This window comes from Physeter macrocephalus, chromosome 10 (assembly GCF_002837175.3).
Source record: "Physeter macrocephalus isolate SW-GA chromosome 10, ASM283717v5, whole genome shotgun sequence".
NCBI classification, from domain to species: domain Eukaryota; kingdom Metazoa; phylum Chordata; class Mammalia; order Artiodactyla; family Physeteridae; genus Physeter; species Physeter macrocephalus.
Window position 1 is genome coordinate 7,271,637 of NC_041223.1, and position 23,975 is coordinate 7,295,611.

The 23,975-nt window shown below is 41.8% G+C and overlaps 1 protein-coding gene across 5 annotated transcripts in view; it reads right to left on the reverse strand.

The window, feature by feature from the left end:
• MAP3K4 (mitogen-activated protein kinase kinase kinase 4) overlaps nt 1-23,975 on the reverse strand; it is a 110,628-nt gene that overhangs the window by 13,517 nt on the left and 73,136 nt on the right. For 2 of the 5 annotated variants that reach the window (XM_028494777.2, XM_028494780.2), the window contains exons 6-19: nt 21,800-21,957; nt 18,295-18,411; nt 16,725-16,824; nt 16,536-16,619; nt 14,847-15,113; nt 13,306-13,455; nt 11,164-11,325; nt 10,539-10,672; nt 9,924-10,002; nt 9,029-9,107; nt 5,484-5,580; nt 4,534-4,677; nt 1,197-1,297; nt 428-508 (exon numbers count right to left, since the gene is read on the reverse strand). In XM_028494777.2, the coding sequence (XP_028350578.1) occupies nt 428-508; nt 1,197-1,297; nt 4,534-4,677; nt 5,484-5,580; nt 9,029-9,107; nt 9,924-10,002; nt 10,539-10,672; nt 11,164-11,325; nt 13,306-13,455; nt 14,847-15,113; nt 16,536-16,619; nt 16,725-16,824; nt 18,295-18,411; nt 21,800-21,957 (1,753 nt within the window). The remainder of the gene's footprint in view (nt 1-427; nt 509-1,196; nt 1,298-4,533; nt 4,678-5,483; nt 5,581-9,028; nt 9,108-9,923; nt 10,003-10,538; nt 10,673-11,163; nt 11,326-13,305; nt 13,456-14,846; nt 15,114-16,535; nt 16,620-16,724; nt 16,825-18,294; nt 18,412-21,799; nt 21,958-23,975) is intronic. The other 3 variants (XM_024122449.3, XM_028494779.2, XM_028494778.2) reach the window with 3 other exon arrangements.

Below are 23,975 nucleotides of genomic sequence, written 5' to 3' on the forward strand. Positions count from 1 at the left end.
CCGCTGTTTATTCTTCGGGTTTATATTGATCACTTCTGGTGCATGCTGACTGACTGCTTTATAAGATGAATGCTTTCTCTCAGCTTCTTAGCATAAGAAATACGTGGCTACTCATTTCGCACGTATTTATTATATCCCTACCACGTGTAAAGAATTATGCTGAGGGCCCACCCAGGTGACACATAAAATGAACCATCACACTGCTTAAGGAACACAAAACTGAGTCAGACATGCTCCTGCTGCAAAGGGGTTTTTAAGAGATGGGAAATGCACACAAACACAGCACGGACAGACATGGTATCAGGGTGTAAAAAAGACCACACAACATTAACGTGGGGGGTCTCACAATTCAGACGCTAAAGCATGTTTTAGCTGAAACTGCTCGCCTTATGCGTAAACGTGTTAAGTTCAACATTCTTTCTCTTACCCTTAGTCTGACTGATAAGCGTCCGAAGTTCCCAACTTCTTCGAGTCGACCCACTTGAATCCCCTTTTGGATATGCTGGTTCTGCAGAAAGTATTTTTTCATACAAATTAAGACATAAGACAAATAAGCTTATTTAACTCAGAGCAAGACTGAAACGGTGATGAGGAGCGATGGTTAGTCAGTTACCACCAACCTGTCCTTCCTGGTGGTGAATTTCGGTTGGAGGCGAGTGTGAAAAGCTGTCTCTACAATCACTGATAGCAAATCTCACCAGGCTAAAAAGCGGTTAGTGGAGTTACAGGACTTTAACCACAAAAACGTCCCGCGAGTAACGGACCTTAGAATACTGAGCTGAAACTGGATCCTCTGGGGGCCCCCCTCCCGAGGCCCTGCCCAGGAGCCCCGCAGAGCTACCGCAGGGGCAACCGTGTGGTTTCTGAGCAAAGACTCCGAGTTCCGCGTCATAATAAACCTGCAGCGTATCATCCGCAAGCACAGCGCCACTTTATATGTTTTAAGTGAATATGCGTGCTCAACAATTGAAATATCAGGAATAACAACTTTTTAAAATTATTTAGCAACAAAAAGAAAAAATGCAAATATAGCTAAAAAGGCATCGAAGAGCCAATGTGTTCGGCACCGATCCTTCTCACAGGGCTCTGTCACTCCTCTTCTCCATTTCTTTTAAAAGGCCTTAACAGCAGAGACTGGTGGACCGAGACAGACGGCCGGGCCGACCGGAGACGCAGGTGGCACCTTGCGCACTCACCATCTCGCTCCTCGGTGGGGCTCGAGTGACGACTCAGGGACCTAAACTGCAACTCGGCCGCTATGGAAGCCAATCGATCGTTCTCAGGGACGCTGGAACCCCTGTTTTAATAGTTTTAAAGATGAAGCTATCAATTCAACGGAACTCAAAATGCAAGATCTGTGAGATTCTTCCAGAGCAGTGACTCTCAACTGGGGGTAACTTTCCCCCCCAAGAACACCTGGCATCTAGTGGGTCAAGGACAACACAAAGGACAGTCCCAAACAGAGAATGAGTCTCCCAGAGCAGCACTGCTCCCACTGAGACACCTGTCCCTGGAGTCTGGAAGGAGAACGCATGAGAACCTGACTGCATCGTATATCGTTTTATGTTAAAAACAGCAACAAAAATGAAAATAAAACAGTATTTACTGAAGTGTTATGGACATGTGCTGAAAGCTCCATAACTTAAGCCCAGGATGGATAAAAATTATGAGCCAAATCTGGCTAATATTTAAAATCATCACATTATATTTATGTACTTAATTCTATTTGAAGTGCTAAAATCATTACATGATTCAAAGAGCTCAAATCTCTTAATGAGCAAACGTAAGGGAATACCTAGCAATTTCTCAAGCAGTAGCCAAGCGTAAGTGCAGAAGAGCAGGAAGCTTAACATACAAAGGGCAAAGCTAATTTGCTGCTTTTCCAGAATAAAGTGCTCAGCAATCCAGAATGAATCCATGAAGATTAAATAAAGCCCAGAATTAAATAAGGGGAAGTGTTAAAATTATAATTCAAATCATCCAAAATAAATACAGTGTTAGTCTATTAACAAGTTTAGTGCATATTTTTTTTAAATGAACGATATAATGAAGTATGGTAGCATTTATGCTCTTTTTTTTTATTATAGACTGAGTAGGTTTAAAGCAACATGGTCTACTGGACAGACATTCACAAATTATGAAGTATGCCCTGCTTTCTTATTTCCCTAAACTCTCAAATCTGGTATAGTACTTGTTAAGTGTGAAGTGAGGGGGACACCTTCCACTGCCATTAGTTCATCAAAGAGTCTTGGCGCTGTTTCCTGGAAAAATCACTGAGGCTGAAGTGAAGAAACACACCCCACTCCTAAGCTGTGCCAAAGCCTGGGACCACGGAGAAGCCACTCAACGTTTCTAGTTTCCTGATTTCCCAGCGAGAAGATTAGCCAACTCTACATCCTCACAGTTTTGCCAGTGTAACAGGCAAGAAAACACACTTAGATGAAGTGATGCACGGGTGAACGTTTAACCACCAGTTGCGGGGGGAGCGGCAGGGTACCGACTTCAACGATTTCCGTGGCGTAACAACTGGCTTGCAGGATTCCTGAAAAATGAACAATCAGCTCTTGCAGACCAGTAAGAGGCAGCTCCAGCGAGCAGAACACTGCAAAAATGTTTTCTAAACAACGGTCAAACAACTGAAGCCCAGACTACTTCCTAAGTCAAACTGTATCAAATCAAAATATTTATCAGAAGCTGTGGGGCAAAGTAAAACTTCACCGTGGCTGACGTATCTCTAAGACAGGCAAGGGCTGCACACATGCCTGCCGACGTCAGAAAGCGCAGGTACCACCCTGCCTCCTCACAGCCTGTTCACGGCCCAGGGCTGCTCGGAGACCCCGGCTGAGGGGCACGTGTGGCCCCTGCACAGGCGCGGGAGGCTGGGCCATGGGGTTAAGGCTGGAGGCGGCCGGGAGGCTGACAACCCGCGGCTCTGCACGCCCTCACGGCTCTGCTGTTCTGTACCTACGGCCACACACACCGCCAGGAAGGACAGATCCCTTTATTCCTCTGTGAACAAAGGCCTTCAAGACGGCATGTTACGATGGAAGTAAAATTTCTAAATCTCAAGCATCGACCTAAAGCATAAACGAAGAACGCTTCTGAAATGCTGCTCAAAACATGCTGAGAAACTACTTAATGCAAAGCCTGGGGGACAAAACGCAGGGAGAGGCCGACTGCAGGTATTTTAACTTCTATACTCAAGTACATTCAACGCACACACCACCAACTTATAAAAGCCTCAACCAGAATTCACGAAACCTCCAGTTCTGGAGAAACTGCGTGTGAACCACAGTTCTGGCTGAGTGTTCTCCTCAACTATGACTGCGTTTTAGGGCACATCGCTTCCCTTACTGCATTAATAAAAAAGACAGTTTCGACCCCCCGCAGGGACATGAAGCACATGTGGAAATGTCTGCCATGAAACGTTCTAAACATGAGAAAAAGAGGGTAAATGGGAATTTGTTCAATGTTAATTGTTAATTTTTTTAGTTGACTGCTTAAGCTGTAAAGTACTTCGGCATTTTTTTAAGGTTATAGACAGCTGTCGCTATAAATCAGGAATATTAATGATTTTAGTAAATGAGAAAAATGGAAATATCTGTAGAAATTTTAGACTGTTATAAACTAAGTCTAAAAATATTTGAGTCTATTTTAAATTCTAAAAGCATGTGTCATGTTTCTGCCAACATACTAATATTTTTTCTTAGGAGCAGGATACAGAGCACTGAGTTGTCTCAAAATTTCATCTTTTTTGGTCAATTTTGTTCGACTCTATCATCATCCTTATGGGAAGATGAGAATAGTGACGGTGTCCATTCTACCAGGCACGGGGCGGGAATTAAGAGCCACCAAATGCCCTTCCTCCATTAAGCGTATGAGACCTTGATGAAATCCTCTACCCTCCCTGCCCCCCGCCCAAAAAAAAACCCAGCCAGAATGGGCAGAACTGCCACAGCCTCAGTACTTCCACAAAAGACTTCATGCAAGAGACTGAAATTTTTCTGGAGCTGCCAAACAGCTGACAGCTCCCTCCAGTACTGATCTAGATACAAACCACACGGACTCATTTTTCCACTACTATGAAGTACTTCTAATCAACGACTGTATAAAGTAGGAAACCGAGTGAGAAAAATAACCCTCTTAGAAAAACAAATCACCACCTGACGGTACTGCCTAGAAGTCATCTTCGAGTGACTCCTCAGAAACTCCTCAGGAAAGGCACTATTTATTTGCCAAAACTCTCCTATCAGTGGACCGGGTCCTTTCCTCTGACACTCTCTTCAGAGCTATCATGAGCAGAGACTCTGGCCATTTTGGTTAACATTTGTGCCGAAGAAATGTAAGCATCGGGCAGATTACCGACTTGTGCTGGAGCCTTGGGACCACGACCCCCCACGGAGGGCCCCTGAGCGTCACACACCGCGGGGAAGCAGGCCCCACGTGTCCCGGGACACATCCCCAAAGCTGAGGTCACGGCGGTCGCGCACCCGGGGGCGGGGGGAGGAGACGTGACGCCGGTCGGGAGACTACCTGGTCTCATGGGCACTGCTGATGGGTTTGGGTGGCGCAGAGTCGCTGCCGGAGGGGCCGGGGCGACCGCTGGCGGTGGTGGCAGTGACAGTGGCGGCGGCGGGGCAGCTGAGGCTCCGCGGGTCCGCAGGCCCGCTCCGGGTGCTGGGAGGAGAAGAAGAGCTTCAGGAACACAGGTGAGGCAGGGGATGGGCTCTCACGTGGTTTCCATTAAAAATAAAGTCGGGTGAGGAAGCCAAAAATAATTTTCAAATATAAAATGCACACTGTTCTTTTGAGATTCGGGTTTAGGTATGAAAAAGAAAAATAACTAATTTCGAACTAATAATTTTTAACAATAATTGTGGTCCTTTCCTAGCAAGTAATGTAAAAAAATAAACTTTTAAAAACTGATTATACACGGGAGAAAAGACTACTTCAAGATGCAGAAATGCCACCACATTCAAAGTAAGTATTTTGAACGTAACTAGAGTTTCCGAACTCACTTTAGAATTTAAGTTGCTTCGTAGTTACATACACACAGAAAAGTCAAGACTGGAAGGATCACTCCAGTTTTTTTCTCCACTTTTAAAATGACATTTAGTTCCTTTTTTCAAATGTTTACCATGCTATGCACACTCAAATTTGTTTTCCTAAAGTTATTTTTCAAAGAAAGGAAAAGAAAGAATTATTCCAAAGCTGGAAAGCATTTAGTAGCTTGAGGTTATAAATAAGCTGAGAAACTAAGTTATCTTGAAAGGTACAAGTCTGTTTTAAACTTGCAAGTCTTTTGTCACGAAGGCACTGTGGTATGTCTTCAAGATAACGAAAATAAGAGCTTTTTAAAATGTATAAACAAGAACACAGAAAAGAGTATTTGGTATCAGAGCAAGCATCAGCGGCTCCTGGAGCGCCAGCACGCACATCAGAGAAGGATCCATAAAGCCAACAACTAGACAAGCACCAAATACCTGAATCCCTCTGGAGTGGGGATAATCAGATGCGGGTTAGGAGGGTCGCTGTGGCATCGCGGTACCTTCACAGGACGGGGGCTGTTCCGATGAATGGCTGCCAGTGAAAAGAGCGACAAACGCAACTTGTTAAGGGGTCAGCGGAAACCTGTCAAACCAGGCAATTCAGTGGAAATGGGGGGTGGCTTACTTTTGCTGGTGATCAAAATAAAACCATTTATGTAAGTAAGAAAATCGTACTACATACACAAATGCTGGGAAAATGTCACGTTTTGAAAGTTAATGAAATTATATTACACATTTTAGAGACAGATGAAAACGTGGTTTATGTGGCATTTCTCCACTAAAAAGGAGTTCTTTATGTTGTCTGAACTTTTAAAAAGATTCTGGGGGCTTCCCTGGTGGCGCAGCGGTTGGGAGTCCGCCTGCCGATGCAGGGGACGCGGGTTCGCGCCCCGGTCCGGGAAGATCCCGCGTGCAGCGGAGCGGCTGGGCCCGTGAGCCATGGCCGCTGAGCCTGCGCGTCCGGAGCCTGTGCTCCGCAACGGGAGAGGCCACGGCAGTGGGAGGCCCGCGAACCACAAAAAAAGGAAAAAAAAGATTCTGGTCAGGGGTGATAACTTCAATAGGTCCTGAGTTGGGGAGAGGTCACTGTCATTTTCCTGAGTACTGGGAGTTTTCTTTAATTCCTTTAAACCAAATCAGGAGGATGGACACTGGTTTCAATTGATTATTCTTTTCAGAACATGTTTTCTTCTCTTCTTCTTTTACATACTCTGGTAGAAGGTAGATATGGATAAGATTTAAAACAAAATTTTAAAACTAGATACAATTTTAACCAAAATTTAAAAAGAGACCTTACCTAGCAATTACAAAAATGCTGACAATTCTACTTCCCCAATGACTAAATGTAACGAGTCATGAATATGATATATTTTGTCTATTTCTCCCTAACATGTTTTCCTCTGATTTTTAACTTTGTTTTAACCCTCCCTAGTTTTTAAAAAAAAGTCATATTTTCTCTTCACATGTTAATAATTTTAGTCTACATATGTTTTATTCTACATATGTTTATCCTAAATGAAAATACTTCTTCATGGTTTTTGTTTACTTTTAATAACACTACACAGGAGAGAGAGGAGTACCAAAAATGGAGAGATCTGAAGGGAAAACTTGCAAAAGAAAAATCAAGTAATGGTTATGAAGAAATCCAGGCAATTTGTATCTCTGGCTCATTACCTCAACTATCAACCTTAAATGGAAGTAATTCAATAGGCAAACTCAAAGGCAAAAAGAAAAACCAAAAATGATTTGGTGAGAATGCTGATGTCTTTAATCCAGCAAACGTACTGAGAACTACTGAGTCAAAAATTACTACAAAATTTTCCCATGAAGGTATAAAAATAAAGACATTCTGTTAAAACACACACACACAAGTTTAACATTCTTCATTCATGAAACAAAACGTTTCTTTTAAGAGTATGTATATCTAACTGTTACAAAACTGTGCTACTTCATTGAAAAGAAAATCCAAATGGCCAATAAACATAAAATAGATGCTCAAATTTCACTAGTGGTGAACATTTATCATAGAGATGTTTTTCATGGCAAAACTAACCAAACAAATAAGGAAACGGTGGAAAGAATTGTAGAATATCCACAATGGACACAACGTAGCCACTAAAGAGAATGAATTGGATCTATACTTGTTGACATGGAGGGATTTCTACAACTGTCAGAGATGAATATCCAATGTGATCCAATTTTTATACAGTAAATGGCAGGAAAAAAAACAACGGCATCTGTGCCTGCGTGATTATATGGGCATAAAGAAAGGTGTGGTAGAATGCATCCGTGTAATTATATGAGTACGCAGAAAATACAGAAGGTTCTATACCAGACTGTTACCATCTGCTTACAATGACAGAGTGTCTATCTACCCATCCTTCTGAGGGTAGAGCAGAGGGAGAGAAAAGAGTAAGCAGCAGCAACGACAACAACGTGCTCTCACTTTCATTAATTTCCCTCGTAAGGAAAGAGCACAAAACCAAATGACGACTCCTGCCATGTGCAGAACGCTACAATTTACAAAATGTCATTACATTATGGAACCCTCATTAGCATCTGATTTTAAGCATTAGTAGGGGAGGCTCAAAGATGTTCAATGAGCAGCCCCAGGTCACTCAACTGCCAGGCAATCTGGCTCTCCGTCCAGTGCAGTTTCCACCATCCCAGTGGCTGAGAGGACGAAGGCCAACTCGTGCCCACGGAGTGCCGCGAACTGACTGTCCCACCCGCAGTGTGGGGCGAGGCAGTCAGCGGCTCACATGCTAGCAGTGACTACCTGTGGACTATGTGGGTATGAGGTTTTCTTCCCTTTGTAATATTTTTCTACATGTATGTTCACTACATACATTTTCTACGCTGTAATTTTTTTCTACAATGAAAATGATTCCTTATGTAATAAGATACTTCAAAGAAGTAATTTTTACTGGATTATTTATCATGTGCTCTTAGAGAAATATTTTGGGAAATCAGAAACTCCAAGTATTTATGATAATACGCTTAATCAAAAGATTGATGAGAATATAGCACGTTTTATGTAGAATGCTCAAATAGTTTTATGAATGATAACTTTCATTTCATAGCAGCCTTGGGAGAAAAAGAGGTATAAACTGGGTGAATTTTAAAGGTAAAGGAATCAAGCATTAAGACCGGGTCTACTAAGCTCTGAGTGGCTAATTAGCAAAAGTACCCTTGAAGATACAGCTGCTGCTCGATAAATTTACCATATTTATGAATTCTTTTCTTTTGTGTAAATGAAATGTTTAAAATTTCTAAGTTTTCATTTTTGGTGGTTTATTACATATAAATATAGTTTTGCTTTGGTTTACTATCTCAAGAATAGGGTAAGACAGCCGTTTTCTGATACATATTTTGTTTTCAAGTTTCAACGTACACTGTAAAGCTACATATCAACTGGAACTGAAAACTGTAATTTAAGTATATTATAGCAGAACTTAACTTTTTTCTTTTTTTAAGTAACACCAAATAGGAATGGGGGGAGCAATCAGGAATTTTCTACATTAGTGAGGAATGGGTACTTTGGAAAGCTGTGAAGAAAACAAACTCATTCTCCTTCAAAAGGTGAGGAAGGAAGGGCAGAACAATTATACTCACCCACATGCAGCAAGAAAGGCCTTGTTTCTTACCAGACAACTATTTCTCCAAGTCTCTCCTCGCCAGAGGAAAAGAATTCGGGGGGGAGAACAGGATGAGAGTGTTGGTGTAAAAAGAAAAAACCTGTAGTTTAATACTGTGGGCAAGCATAGACCACCTTGTGCTCGCATTTTAATCTTCCTGTTAAATTCAGAAAGACCACTGTGGAGTTCTCTATGTATACACCTCATTCCTGTAACTTTCATTGTCATTTTCCTGAATATTCTTAAAGAACCTCTATAGCATTTTAAATAACTGCAATGATGAGACAATGTGCTCACCCAAACCAGTCGGTTCTAGGAGACACGCTCTAACTGTTTTCTTACCAAGGTACAAACCTGTAATAGGACTGTGTGGCTTTCCTATTACATGGCCAATGCATTCATTCATCAGGGCTTGTAAACTCTAGAAACGAAAGGAAATGGAAAAGGAAAAGAGAAAAAATGTACACTCAATTATATAAGTCGCACAAATTAGGCTTTCGGTATATTTAAAAGAAACAGGCTATCCTTAAGTAAATATTTTCAAAGCTAGTTTAAAAGAAAATAGGTATAAACATAAATCGTACATAATTTAAGATAATATACAATTCCATTTTTTATCAGCTCCCCATAATGCAATGATGTAAACAAGCAAAGGACTTCCGTCATCACCTCTACTATTTGGAGGCTAAAATGAATGAATTCACATTTGAACAACATCTTTCTGATCTGATGGAATTTATCTGGATACCGGTGATAATATTTAACATTTGCCATTATGCTCTATAACGACGCACACTGGACTTCCCTGGCGGTCCAGTGGTTAAAACTCTGTGCTTCCACCGCAGCGGGCGTGGGTTCAACTCCTGGTCGGGGAACTAAGATCCCGCATGCCGCATGGCGACTAACACTGAAGTGAAACAGCTATTCCTTGTTCTGCATTAAGCTGCTAAAAAGCAGCAGCACTTTATAATATACAAAACTGACACGTATTTTGTAAGTGCCAGGCTGCACAAGCAACTGTACACTGACTTGGTCAGCTGAACAATACTGTTATAAAAAGAGCACTGGATGTCCTAGTCTGCTCTTAGTGCTTTAACCTCTCAGCATTATCATTACAATTATGTGAAAATATTTAAGAACCGCTTTTAAATTAATAAAAAGATACACAATCAGAAATAGAGAGTGATCAACTTATTTGGGTTTTTTTTAAGGAAAAACACTTTAGACTATCCCATACCAGGAAGTCATCTTCTGGTAAAGCTGAAATGAAAGCAGGTTCAATGGCTTGCAGGAAGTCAAAACCTTGAGTTGCCCACCTGTCACGAGGAAAAGTTCAAGAGTCACAAAACAGTCAAGCAAATGCCATAGCCATTTTAGTCTGTACAATGCCGGAAAGCAATCTGATTGGAAAATTACCATCTAGGACAAAACACATTTGTGTCTCTATCATCTGCCTCGTGTTGAGTAAGTTCACAGCATGTTTTGAGAAAGACAAATAACTTTTTTAGTAAAGGAACAGGTTACCAATTTCTTCTCCATTTACACTAAATAACACGCGTAAATTTCAGGAAGGAGAAGAGAAGATTAGCAATCAGGAAGACCTGTCCAGGCAGAATGGGAACTGCTTAAAGATAACCCATTTGGGAACAATTACAAAAGAAAAAGTTTTCCAAGCGTCATGGGGGTTTCTATGTAAATAGGTCCGTTTTTTAAAAAAGGAAGAAAAACACTGATCACCAAAGAGTTCAAAATGCTTTTTGTGTCACCTGCTCAGAAATGCCACATAAATTATAAGAATGAAGTACCAGCAACCCCACAGGGCTCACGAAGGAGCCTCCCGCGCGGTCATTACCTGGGCCTTGTCCCTCTACCGCTCTCACATTTAGTCAGGACGTAATTCATCCACTTCCGGGCAAAGCTTATATACTTGTCTCCTATCTTCTGTCTAAACTCGCCAGACATCAAACGAACGACTTCTTTATGATACTGTAAGAAGATTTCACGTATGTCAAGATGAAGAAGAAAACGATTCCACAAATACCTAAACACTGTAATGCTGTTTAAATGTCATTTTTCTAAAAACGAAAAGCAAAAGCCAATGAACTTCACATATTCTAAAAAGAGTGTGAAGAGTTATGGAGAAAAGAATGTCTTAAAATGCAATTTCACAAATGTCTTCCTCATAAGTTGAAACGAAGAATATGCTTTTATGATATTAAACATCTCTTAAAGAAGGTTTTTAAATGTAAGTGGATAGCTGTTAACACAAAATAAAAACTGCGTAAATATCTGACCGTTTAAAAGTAACCCAGCATTTCTGATATTCAACAGGGATGTAAGATGACATTCTTGACTAAGCTGTGATTACAAGAATGAGATCATGAGATTTGCTGTACAAGGTTCCTAATGCTTTCTGTAGGTAAGTTGCAAAGCAATTGCAAAATTGTACTGTGTTTTTCCTCTTATGTTGTACCTACCTCGAACCCAAAATTGTACGCTTGAATCATGGCTTCTCGGTAATACTGCTGCAGCGTAGCAGACTCAGATTCGTCAACTTCAGCGTCAAACTCTGAAGTGAACATGTGGTCCACTCGGTCAATGGCATCACTTATTCTGTTGCAAAGCTCTAATGCATCATTCTAAAGAATCCCAAGCCATAATTAATCCAAAGTGAAACAAATCACACCACACTTACTGTATTTTAGAGGAAGATTTCTTTCATCATCACACAGACATTGACCACTGTAAATATATTCCAGTCATATTTATTTTGGTTATTCAAAACGAATGACCAAAAACAGAAAAAAATTTAGTATTTTCATTTTTATTTGTATTAGGTATTCTTAAAAACTTATGAAATGCAAGAGGAAAACAGTCCATTTAAAATATAATGCCTAATTACAAGGTGGTCTTTGAATAGATGTTTACAGCTTCGATACTTCTGCCTATCGACCACCAGGTGTCTTCTCCCCTCGGCGGTTGTTCAAGTGTAAGTATGGTTTCAGTTCCACAGAGTGAACTATGGTTTCTAAATGGCCTCCACAGTGTTAGGAGTCGCACTGTCCTTCTTATCCCCCTGTTCAGGGGTTCTCAATCGGGGCCAATGTTACCGCCCCAGGGGACACTGGCAACGTCTGGAGATATTTCTCGTTGTCCAAACAGGGGGTGGGGGGGGTGTTGTGAAATCTACTGGCATCTACTGTGCAGAGGCCAGGGATGCTGCCAGACAGCTTACAACACACAGGGCAGCTCCCCCAAACTAAGAATTATTGACTGACCTAACATGTCACCAATATGGGGGCTGAGAAACCCTGCCCTAGCTCAAGCTTTGCTGTCTTCCCTAATTAACAGTACAACGGCTCCAAATTGGGTTCCCTTTCCACCCACCCTTAAACACACACATATGTACGCATGTCTCCATCAGGTAGTTCCTCTACACAGCATTCCAAAATATTCGACAATTCTCTGGGGCTCAGAAGATGAAATCCAAAATCTCTCAACAGCCTGATTTTTGCCCACCTGACTTTCCTAACCTCATCTCTCACTACTTTCCACTGTACACACCAAGATCCAACCAAATCAGACTGCTGGATATTCAGTGAGCGTTCTCCTAACGCTGATCCGCAGACACCAATGCCCAAATGTTTCTCTTATTGGTCCCTTCCCAATTTGCATCTTTTGAAATACTCCCAAGCTGAAATGCCTCCATGGCAGCAATTCCCAGATGCTACTAGGACGATCTAATCTCTCTCTCCTCTGCACTTTAGTGTGACAGTTTAGATCCTTAAGGCTACAAATTCCTTAAGCTCAAGAATAATCCATATCTTATATAATTTTGTACTCTCCAGAATTCATTAACTCCAACTAAAAGAAAAAACAAAAGTCCCCTGCCCTGGTATCTGAGTGGGGTGACAATCTGTAAGAAAGAATGTTTATAGATAAATACGACAAATCAGATTGACAAAAGGAAAACAAACGTTTATCAAAACTACTTGTAATTTCAAGAAGTCCTTCTTCTTCAAGAAGTCAAGCTTTAATGTGACTGAGAAGACTGACGGGCTGCAGGAAAGTGTGCATGAGACCAAGACTGATAAATGGAGTGCAAGCGAGGAAGCAGGTGAAGACGGGAAATAATGGCAGAGAAGGCCAGGCTCTGCCTTGTCATGAACTTAAAGGCCTTTCTGCCTGTCTGCAACTAGCTTTCTCAATTGATTTGACTGAATCATCTGTTAAATGAAAGAATAAATAACTCTTCTTTTAAATTCCACATTTTGGACTTCAGGTGCCTCTAGTAAACACTGGTAATTGCTAAAGGAGAAATAAACTTGGATTAGGAATGTGGAGACCTAAAAGTCCAATACTAACCAACCACGTGACCTTTAAGAAGTCATGTAACGATTCAAATCTTTATCCTCTCCGAGTCTAACGTTACACAGCTCCAAGAGAGATCCAGGAAATTTTTGATGTAGACATGGGAAAAACGGGAAGAGAGGGAGGAGGGGGAGGACAATTTCAGAGTTCAAGTCCCCGGAGCGACTTAAATTGTAACAAACTGATTCCTCCCTAGCATTACACCAAACGTAAATAAATTAGCTATGGCAGAGTTGTTGGTGAAATACCTTCAGCTGCTGCAGAGCTTTGGCGATGACGGGCTGACTGGATGTCTGCTCCTGGCGTAGCGTCATGAGTCCTTCAGTGGACTGCTGGAAAGCTTTTCTATGAATTATGAGGTGGGCAGACTCCATGACAACTAGTAAAAGATTATCCACCTGGGAGGAAAAGCAAGCCCAGGGCTTAAACACAGACCCACTTAGTTTTCCACTCTAGTTCAACCCCCAGCCCCAAAACAACACCAACCTCAGGGCCACCAGGCCAGCACCCGTCTGACCAGAAAGCAGTTGTCAAGCGCAGTTGCTCCCATGGAGCAGCGCACTGCAGTGGGCGCTGACGGTTCCGATCTCCAGCGCAAAGGGGAGGAGTGCCACGGAATTATGTGGGCATGAAGTCTTTGAAGTATGCTAGAACTCCAAGAAACTCACTACGCCTGGAGCAGAGTGTGTGTGTGTGCGTGCGTGTGCGCGTGTGTGCGCGTGTGCGTTGAAGCAGCACGTGGAGATAGAAAATGCAGGAAGAAGAGTGGGATGAGATGAGGGGCCTTGCATGATACAGAAGTCAAGACTTTATTATTTGTATTCTTTAAGTGATGGTCATTGCAGTATTTTGAGTAGACCTGTGATGAGATGTGTGAATTATAAGGATCGTTCTGGAAGTACCGAAACAAGCAAGCAAACACAGAATTGGCGGGAGGGAAGGCGAGGGTTGAAGTAAGGAGGGCCCTGCAACAGTCCAGGAAAAAGGGGTGAGAAGGTCCGACCGCGGCAGCTGCTCTGGGGGTGCAGAGAAAGGCTCGTTTACTAGAAAGGTTCCGGTGCTGGGGCGAGTGACTAAGTGGAAGTGGGGGGAGGCTGCAATTATATGAACTGTCACATCCTGGTTTAAACAACTGAGTGGACAGAGCACCAGTCACTGAGACAGCGAATACAAGAGAAAAGGCAGATTCGCTGAGCTGAGGGGACAGTCGGCCGGGGGCCCAGCTCTGGTCAGGCTGAGTTCGAGGTGCACATGTGCACTCACCACCGCTGTTCCAGAGCTCAACACAGAGGCATGAGCAGGCTTCTTACAGTTTCAATTACTGAGTTACACAGATTGTCATGGGATCCCTGTTAGGTAGGCAGGTGACAACCTTGACTTCAAAAATGAAAACTTAAGCAGCCAGCAAATCAGAGTACTTGGAGAACTGGGATTTCTGGAACTACAAATTAAAGCAGTAGACAGCTCCTTTCAGATCAGGGGTGGCTGGATCTAACTACATACATGGCTGGAGTAAGGAAAGACGTAAATAAAACATTTCAAATATCTGGGTATAACTGAACATACTTGAAGAATTTGCCCGAATATTTTAGTACAGTAATGCTACAAAACTATCTATCGAAACATCAAGGTCTCTTTTGGGGAAGTGGATACCTGAGACTGCTTAAACCAATCATTCATGAGCTGCTAACAATTCCTTTCTCCTAAAAGTATTTTAAGTAAGCAATACTGCTTCCAGGCAGGGTGGGGAATGGTGCGGTGGCGCAGGGGGACTGGGAGTGAGACAGACCTGCATGCTTCTCAAGGTATCAACAGTCTCCACCTGAGGCACAATTTTGACAGGCTGTGCCTCCCACGTGGCCCAGCTGCCATCTGAGTCCTGAGCGCGGTCACTATGTTTGGTTAGAAGCAGATAGGCGTCAATTAGTAGGTCATATGAGTCTTTCGAGCAGTCCTTTCCTGCGGCTGCATTGAGTAACTGCAAAATAATACTCTTCTCCTCAGCAAGGGTGTCTGGAACAAACACCTGCAAGTTTTCTAAGCCAGGAATTTGTACCTGGAAAAGAAACAATCCAAAATCTTGAATTAAAGAACATAGTATATTATAGAAATGTTATTTAAAAAAAAAAAAAAAAAAAAAAAAACTAGAACAAGACAAGTGGGTTTGGGCAAGGAGATGTGGGAAAGGCATTAATTAGAGCTATGAGGGGAAGGGCAAGTCCCGTCGTCCCTGGGCGTCCACAGAGGCCTGGTTCCGAGACCCTCTCGGATACCAAAATCTGTGGATGCTCAAGTCCCTTATATAAAGTGGCGTAGTATTTGCATGTAAGCTATACACAACCTCCCGTATACCTCAAATCATCTCTAGATTACTTTTAATACCAAATACAATGTGAACGCTATGTAGATAGTTGCCAGCATGTTGCAAATTCAAGTTTTGCTTTTTGAAACTTTCAGGAATGTTTTTTTCCTAACTATTTTCAACTTGCAGTTAGTTGAATCAGCGACTGCAGAACCCGCAGGTACGGAGAGCCGACTGTAGCTGAGTTCAATGTGACTGGGGGAGGGAGAGTGTGACTGTATCGGGAGAGAGGCTTGGTAGAGTTTCTCCACGTACAGGGAATCCTCCAATTTCTTTATTTTCAACAACAAAGAGAACACTCATCAGGGGAAGACTGTCAGCCTGAAACAACCTCAGTGAATGAATGCCACTTTGCAGTGCAGTTTTTATGCAAAGCTGCTCCCACAGAGCAATGCACTGCAGTGGGCACTGGCGGCTAGGGTCTTCAGCACCGGGGCAGAAGCCCAGGGGAGTATGCCGGCACGATGTCTTTGAAACAGAAAGTCACCTGACTCAGTGAAAGGCAAAAGATGTTAATACAGATCTGCTAATTACTCTTGACAGGGGCACCGTAAAAAGCCTTTTAAAGATCACTTTAACAAGGGGTACATATGTGATTACATTGTGCAAGTCACACATAAACACACGTGGGATAAAACTTCCAGTGACATCATACACAGATTCTAAAAGTACTAAGCTCAAACAGCTTAAATGGGAGCAAAAACGGTGACTCACAAAGTGGGTCTGGTGATGGCCAGGACACTGCCATCAAAGATTCATGTAGAAAGTTTGAATTGTTTCAGGAAATGTGAGGATGAAAAAACAATTACTTAAAAGCAACACATTACTTTAAAGACATTATTTTAAATATATATGTGTAACTAATTTGATAAATTATATCGTATGAGTAAATGTTTGGGGTTTTTCCTTCTGCATTCTTAAAACAAGTTAGTAAGTCAAGTATGAAAAACTTTTTCTAATTGTTGCATTGGGAAATTATGGGACAGTCTTAAAACTGGCGTCCACATACGGCCTGCAAAGCCTAAAATATTTACTATCTAGACCTTTAAGAAAAAGTCTGTCTGTTTTAGAGTAAAGTAAGAAAGGTAAAATAATTATGCCACCTTAAATACATACCTTAACGTACTGTTTTGATTTCAGGACATCCAGGAGGTCTCTAACTGGGGCTGAAAGTATGAACTCTGCAGCGATTTCCAGGTCCTAGGATCACAGTTACAAAGAAACTTCTTTAGGGTTAGCTTTTTAAAAAATAAGATAAAAGAAAAATAAGAAAAAAATAATAATTAATCAGGATTTTTAACTCACCTTTCTCAGCATTTTAGCAAATCCAAGTGCTTTGGAGGCTCTTTCCCTAGCCTCGTGAAAGAGCTCCTTCAATGCTCGACTGATCTCTATAACAGATCTCCTGCCAAGTTGATTGAAATCCAGTTAGCATACATTACGGTATGCCAAGAAATACACAACAATACAGATGAAGCAAATTCCAAATCACGTTAATAAAGACCGAAGATTTTAGAAGCAAGCAATTATTGGGAATGGATTCATAATATTCAGAACCTTGCTCCCTACAGCTTTCCAGAAAGTACTTGTATTTTTTAAATAAGTAAGGCACACTTAATAACCTCCAAATAAGAGTATGCTCAATCTTCTAAAGGCTTCATTAGGATAATTCCTGGAGTTTGAAATAAGTTCTTGACTCCCAGCTCATAATCTAACTAAAAAGGAATATATATATAATAGTAGTGAACCAGTAAACGTTTAACAACCTGCTGCCCCCAAAATACTGTCTTGTGTGGTGTTTGCCAATTTTCATGGTGTGAATACTCCCATCACAGCTGTTTTCAATCCACCAACAGGACGTCACTGAGCTATGACTTGGGAAGGGACGTGCACAAGGCATGTGGCCTCTCCGGAGCCAGGACAAGTCAGCCCCACAAATCACTGCACAGGAACCCACGTCTAGACCCATCCCTAGTAAACAATCAGAGCATTATCAGACCCATTCTCTACTTCACCATCTTAATTCTTGAATTCTCGTATTTTGAATCTTCCATGTTTGCGTTCAAAACTGCAAGACCTGCTACAAACTAATTCACCCCATTTCTCAGCTATTAGGTATTTTCCCAGGTGAGAGCCTATGTGGTCACTTCTTTCTCTAATCCCGGCATAAAGACATCCCAGTGTTCTGAAACCCAAAAATGTGTTTTTTTTTTTATCAAATTTTGGAAAGTGAGAGAAAACATCTCTAGAGAAGTTAGTTCTGCCTGAGCACTTCCTAACGTTGACTCATAGGATATTGCTGATAATTGGCCACTAAATAGCTCTATGAGTATTACATATGCCACAAAAACAGCACTTTAACATGGTTCATCCTCAGTGCCATCTGCATAGAATTGGAGGAAATGCAGCAGATGTGCAAGCCATGGTTTCAGGCACTCAAGCTTAAAGTTCAACAGAAGGGATAAGCTTAGTATAAACACAATAAAAATGTACCAAATATCAATTAAATGTATTCATGGACTGCTACAGAGTCTTTAATGGACAGAAACAATTATTTAGTTAAAGACATTCCAGAACATGTGAACGAATTCTACCCTACTCATTTTTAGTCAACTTAAACAACATTTTCTCTAAGGACACTGTTTTTATTAGGCTAAATAAAAATCACCTTCAAAGCCAATTTTACATAAAACCATAACTAAGAGATCATATAAAAAGACAATACAGTAGTAAGAAATAAATCCCTTTATGTCTACTACCCAAATTCTTCAAGTCTAACATGATTTGGTTTCAACAAGGCTCATCTCAGGCTCATTACCAAGAATAAAACTACATGAAATAAAAAATGGGAGAGGAGAGAAAATGCAACTTCAACCTTATTTCATCTGAAGCACTACTATCATCAGCACTGGTCCAGAATTCTGCACAGCTCTCCTGTAGGCCAAATTCTAGAAAACTTCCTGTAGATTTCAGCAGCATTCCTGCAATGTCACTAAGGGAACAAAAACAACAAAAGTAAACCAGAGAAGAAAAACTGTCCTCACTCATTCTAATTCTTGAATGAGAAACTCAAAGATTCAGCTATTATTTGAATCGTTTAAAAATCAATGACAGTGAGAATTTTAATATCAAATCATGATTAATGTGAAAAAAGTAGAAATCTCTATTATGGAATGTATGTACCTTTGTTCTGCAACCACTTTTTCATTATATACCTTAAAATCTTAAATTACATTCACAGTAGCTATGTAATTATCACACAAATGTGATTTTCATCTTAAAGAAATATTCAAAATGGTATAAAATGGCCTCAAACATATATCTACAACAAAATATTTTTTTAAAAGCTTAATGAACTAAACGATGGCGTAAGAAATAAAGTGAATTCCTTAAATGCAATTGTTTTTAAAAACTTCCCTCACAGTCAATAAACATGAGCTACTCTAACCAGCTGGTGCTTCTCATCATAGCAAATCTAAATACTAGGGTTAAAATGCAAACCCAAGCGTATGAAATAAATCTAAATTAGTTTCGTAAAAACGCAACAGCAGCTTACTGGCTTCTGTGATGAAAAGGAGCTTATAACCTAGTAAAACAGAGCAGGGAAGTCTACAACCAACATCGGATGGGGCAGAAGGTAACTGCTAGGCGAGCTGCCTGAGGAGTGAGATCAAACCCAGCTGAAGGTATGAGTCCCATGGGCCTTGCAGGCAATGCAGAACAGTAGCAACTACAGCAGTGGGAAGAGTGGCTCTGACAGGAAGAGAATGGAGGAGGGGGGAAGGAAAGTCCAGGAAGAACAATAAATATGATCAAAGGGCATGATGATGTGTTAAGCAAGACGCATGTTTGTGAAAAGAAACTGTCAACCTGGAAAGAGCAGAGGAGAGGAAACAAGACCAGGAAGGTAACCGGGCCGTGCTGTGGAAGGCCCTGGATGTCATGTAACTGTGTGATCTTCCTTTGGTAGGCAAAGAGGGTGGGCTTTAAAAATAACCGAGTGGGAAAATGTCCTGATTGGAAACATGCTTTTAAGAGCAGTAGTATACAAGGATATTCAGGATCAATTTATTCAACAAATATTCAGTATCTGTTATGGAGTAAGCGGTACTGAACAAAACAGATAAAATCCCTCCAGTGAATGGAGAAAAATAAATAAATAAAATTTAAAAATATATATACAGTATTTCAGATACTGATAAGTTCTATGGAGAGAAATAAAATAGGGAAGAAAGCTAAGGTGTACTTGCAGGTAGGAATTTCAACTTTTAAGAAGTAGAAAGTAACAGAAGGTAACACTTGGCCGAAGACCTACAGGAAGTGGGGAAATGAGTCATGGAAATAACTGGTGAAGAGCAGTCCAAGTAGAGGGACCAGCAAGTGCAAAGAGCCTGAGGCCAGAGCAGGCCCCGCCTATGAAAAACAGGAAGGAATCTCCTGTGGCTGCAGAGTAAGCATAGGAGAACCTAGGAGATGAGGACAAAGATTGAATGAAAAGTCAGACTGTACTAGGCCTTATGGGCCATTGTTTAGGCATTTGAGTAAGGAGGAGAGCCACTGGCATATTTGGAGCAGAGGTAAAAATGGTCTGACGTACATTTTAACAAGATCACTAAGAATAAACCATAGAAGATGAAGGGCAGAAGCAGACAGACTACTTAAGAGAGCTACTACAGCAATACAAGTAAGAAATAACAGGCTGGGAAGAGGGGAAATAGGCAGCGGTGAGCAGAGGTCAGATTCTGGATGTATTCTGAATGGACAGCCACATGGAATTAGAGGTGGTGTGTGAGAGAAAGAAAGGAGTCAGGGTTAATGCCAAGACTGACCGAACCTGGGAGAAATAGTGTATGAAGCAGAATGTTGCACTAACACAACAAACACCCAGAACTAGAACAGTGCAGGTGGACAGTCCCACAGCAGAGGCTCTGGAGCTTCTCAGAACACGAATATGAAGTTGAAGGCCAGAGACTGCACTGAATGGAACCTGAAGGACAAGCAAAAGATAACAAAAAGATTGACAGGGTACAAAGTGAGGGTACAAAGAAGAATTGGTAGTGAAATGAAACAGTAACCTTTTAAAAAAATTTCCTTAACAAAGCTTGACAGCCTGAGAACAGAAGATGCAAACAGAAGAAATTACAGGCAAAGCAGAACACTGGAAAATTAGGAGGGGGAGAGATGCTGAAAATGGTAGTGAATGCATGTTTTCATAAGGCTGACTATGAGAACCAATCTGAATAGGAAAACAGGACAGACTGGGAACCTCGGCCTGAAGGACTGGATGAGTCCTGAGACAAGAGCAAGTTCACTGTTCACTCAAAATAAAGATAGAGGAAAACATAAAAAGAACTGGTGGTTAGGGCAGAAAAGTGAATACAACATCCTGAGATACTGAGCACGGAACAAAGACCATCAGAGTGAGGACAATGAGTTTCCGAAGTGAGAAGAGAACTCTGTAAAAGCTGAAGTCCTAAAGAGTGCACATAAAGGGAGGGGAAGGAAACATGAGCTGGGTATAAAAGAACTCATAAAAAGGAAATGAAGAAGTAAAATGGCTGATGGGACAAGTGAGAGAAGGCAGCACCAAAGAACTGCAGCAGAGTTTAGAGCCAAGGAGAGGGCTGGTCCTCAGTCAGTCAGCAGGGGAGTGGCCCCCAGCAAACACCACGCACCCCACATTCAACATTCAGGTGCCTGTACTTGAGAAGATACATTCATTTCCTAGAACAGACAGACCAGTGAGCACTCCCCCCTCCCTAATGCTTTTCCTTGGTTTACGTTTCAATTCTTTCACCATGTATAAATACCCAGTTTATAAAGAGATTCTGTGATAAGGATTACATTCCCAAAACAGTATCAGTGAAAATACGTACTTGTTAGGCTTTGGAAGTGCCCATCAAGACTGATACAAAAGGTCTACAGGTCTACTCCACGTGTCAGGGGCCTTACATTCTCCTCCTTTTGTATAACCAAGAGGGTGTATTCTAAGGCAGGCTTTCTCAACTTCAAAATTGACATTTTGGGTGGATAATTTTTGTTTGGGGGGGCTGGCCTGTGTCCTGTGCATTGTAGGATGTTTAGCAGCATCCCTGGCCTGTTCCCACTAGATGCCAGTAGTCCCTCCCAGTCAGTACAATCAGAACTGTTTCCAGACACTGCCACATGTCCCCAGGGGGCACGTCACCTCTGGCTGAGAACCACTGCTCTAAGGATAACAAAACTTGGGAGAGGGGCACACAAAAGATATGAATGCTTGTCATTTTCATGTAACTAAACATTCAAACGCGTAGAATAGAATTGGTGAGCAAACCAGGAGTACAAGTGAGAAAGGAAGACAGGCGAATTCCTATACAGGCGAATCCTATAAGGATTCCTACCAGAAAAGTTTTCCAGCCTGTGCTTCTCCTCCCCGGATGTAATGGATTATTTCTTTGGTGAAATTCCATTCTTCTTCTAACAGATTCTTTAAACTATGAGATGCTTGAGGTAACTGCTGTAGCATTTGGATCCAGCTTCTCATGTAATCAAAATATACCTTAAAATACAAAAATGGAAAAGGAGATATTTGAGAATAGAATTCAACAACCCACAACTTTCATCTCTGTTAACAGGAAAGCTATAAATCAGAAGGGCGAGTGGAAGAGGGGCCACTGAGGCATGAAGCTCTGAGAGAAGCGAGATTCTGCATCACTGTCAACTGATGTCTAAACAGCATTTTTCTTTAATTGTATATATAACTCAACTCCTCAGCAATTTAACACATTATTCACAATTGCTGCAAGTTACTAAGACAATAACTACAATATTTGCACTGTATAGAAAAGTACGATCAAGTTAAAAAAATCAAAATAGCATACAGAAATTTTCATTATTAATATATTGTGAATAACATTCCTTTAAGAGGTTGGGACCTTTATTTCTTTACTTACTTATTTTAACTTTAGATGGTATCTTACGTGTTAAGAGGAGGAAATGAGCACACTTCGTCCCACTATACCTTCCCAACATCCAGATGTTCGTGATATAATTTTTCAAGGTTTATGACATATAGATTATGATCTATAACCAAAATACCCAATCTTTCTAAGGTGGGGTTTATGCCCACCACAAGTCCTCTACAACAGCTTTCCCAGTCCTAAATTCTTATCTTGATTTATCTGTTGCTTAGCAGGGTTTTACTATCAAGTAGATTTTCTCAAGACAGGTTAACAATTGTTATATTATGAAACATCACTGTTTGTGGATTCTTCTACTGAAAGGATAACTTGACTGGGTATAAAATATTTAAGTTACACATTCTCTCCCTCAGAACCTTGAAGACGTTACTGCACTACCTTCTAACGCAGCGTGTCCTGTTAGTATAAAGAAAACTGATGCCAGACTAATCACCACTCTCCCCGCTCCCTGAAGGTGGCTTCCTTTCCCTGCTTAGATGTTTACAGGACCCCTTCTCTAGTCTTGGATTTCAATTATTTCACCAGGCTACATCTTAGGGTTCACTGACATGAAGATTTTCTGAGATCCAACAGTAACTTTCAGTAGGCAAAAATCTGGGGTCTTTATTTCAAGAAAACTGCCAATTCTCTTTGGATAATTCTGGGTCCTCCTCCATCCAGGCTGTGCAGCATGAATCTCCAGTCCTGGGTCCACTGTGAATACAGCTGTGTGTGTGGAACCTGCAACTTATGGGTCTACGACCATCTCATCCAAATGAAACAAGTCTTTTGTACGGCGGGTCCAGGACCTCCCCTTCCATTCCGGAATGCTCCTTCACCTCCTTGGCTTCCCTGAAAGCTGGCTGTCCTGAGAGCTGCACTTCTCCCTGACAACGCTCTCACGGGACAACTATCTTACAGTGTATCTCAAGGGCTGCAAACAGTCGGCATCCTCGTGCAGCCCACTGCTACTTTCAAACCATCACTCTTACACAGTCTTACTTAAAAACAAAACAAAAGAAACACCCTACCCCTTTAAGACTGACGTCACCAGATATACCATCGACGCCCCCTCTGCACACCATCATCTACTGATTTTCAACTACCCGTCAGTCGTCAGACTCCAGCCTGTGACTCGGTCTTCTCTCCACCCCAGGCTCAGCCACCAGCTGTGTGACTTAACATCAGGTGCACGACGCCCCGACACCATTTCAGTTCCGTTCCCCCATGGCCTCCAGTTCCAACCACCTTTTCTCCTCTCTGACGAGGTTTCGTTTCTGATCCTGCCAATACCAGAACCGCTCAAAGCCCAGTTCAAACACACTGGTGTTAAAACCTCCTCTCCTCGCTCCAGTTTGTGTGCCCAACTCCCCGCTCTACGCTGTTCTCTTCACTTTATCTGGAACTCCAGTCCACTGGTTCCCCTTCTTCCTCCAACTCACTCCTCTCTTCCTTGGGTCCCTGCCCTCCTTATTCAGCACTCCTGTCAGTACGCTCATGCCCCTGCCACCGTCCTGCACCCTGCCATTCCTGGAATGTGCACACTGCCTTTTCCCACCTGCCTTTTCTCACCTGCCTGTCAAGACAAGCCCAGCTCCCTTCCCCACCCGCACAGTCC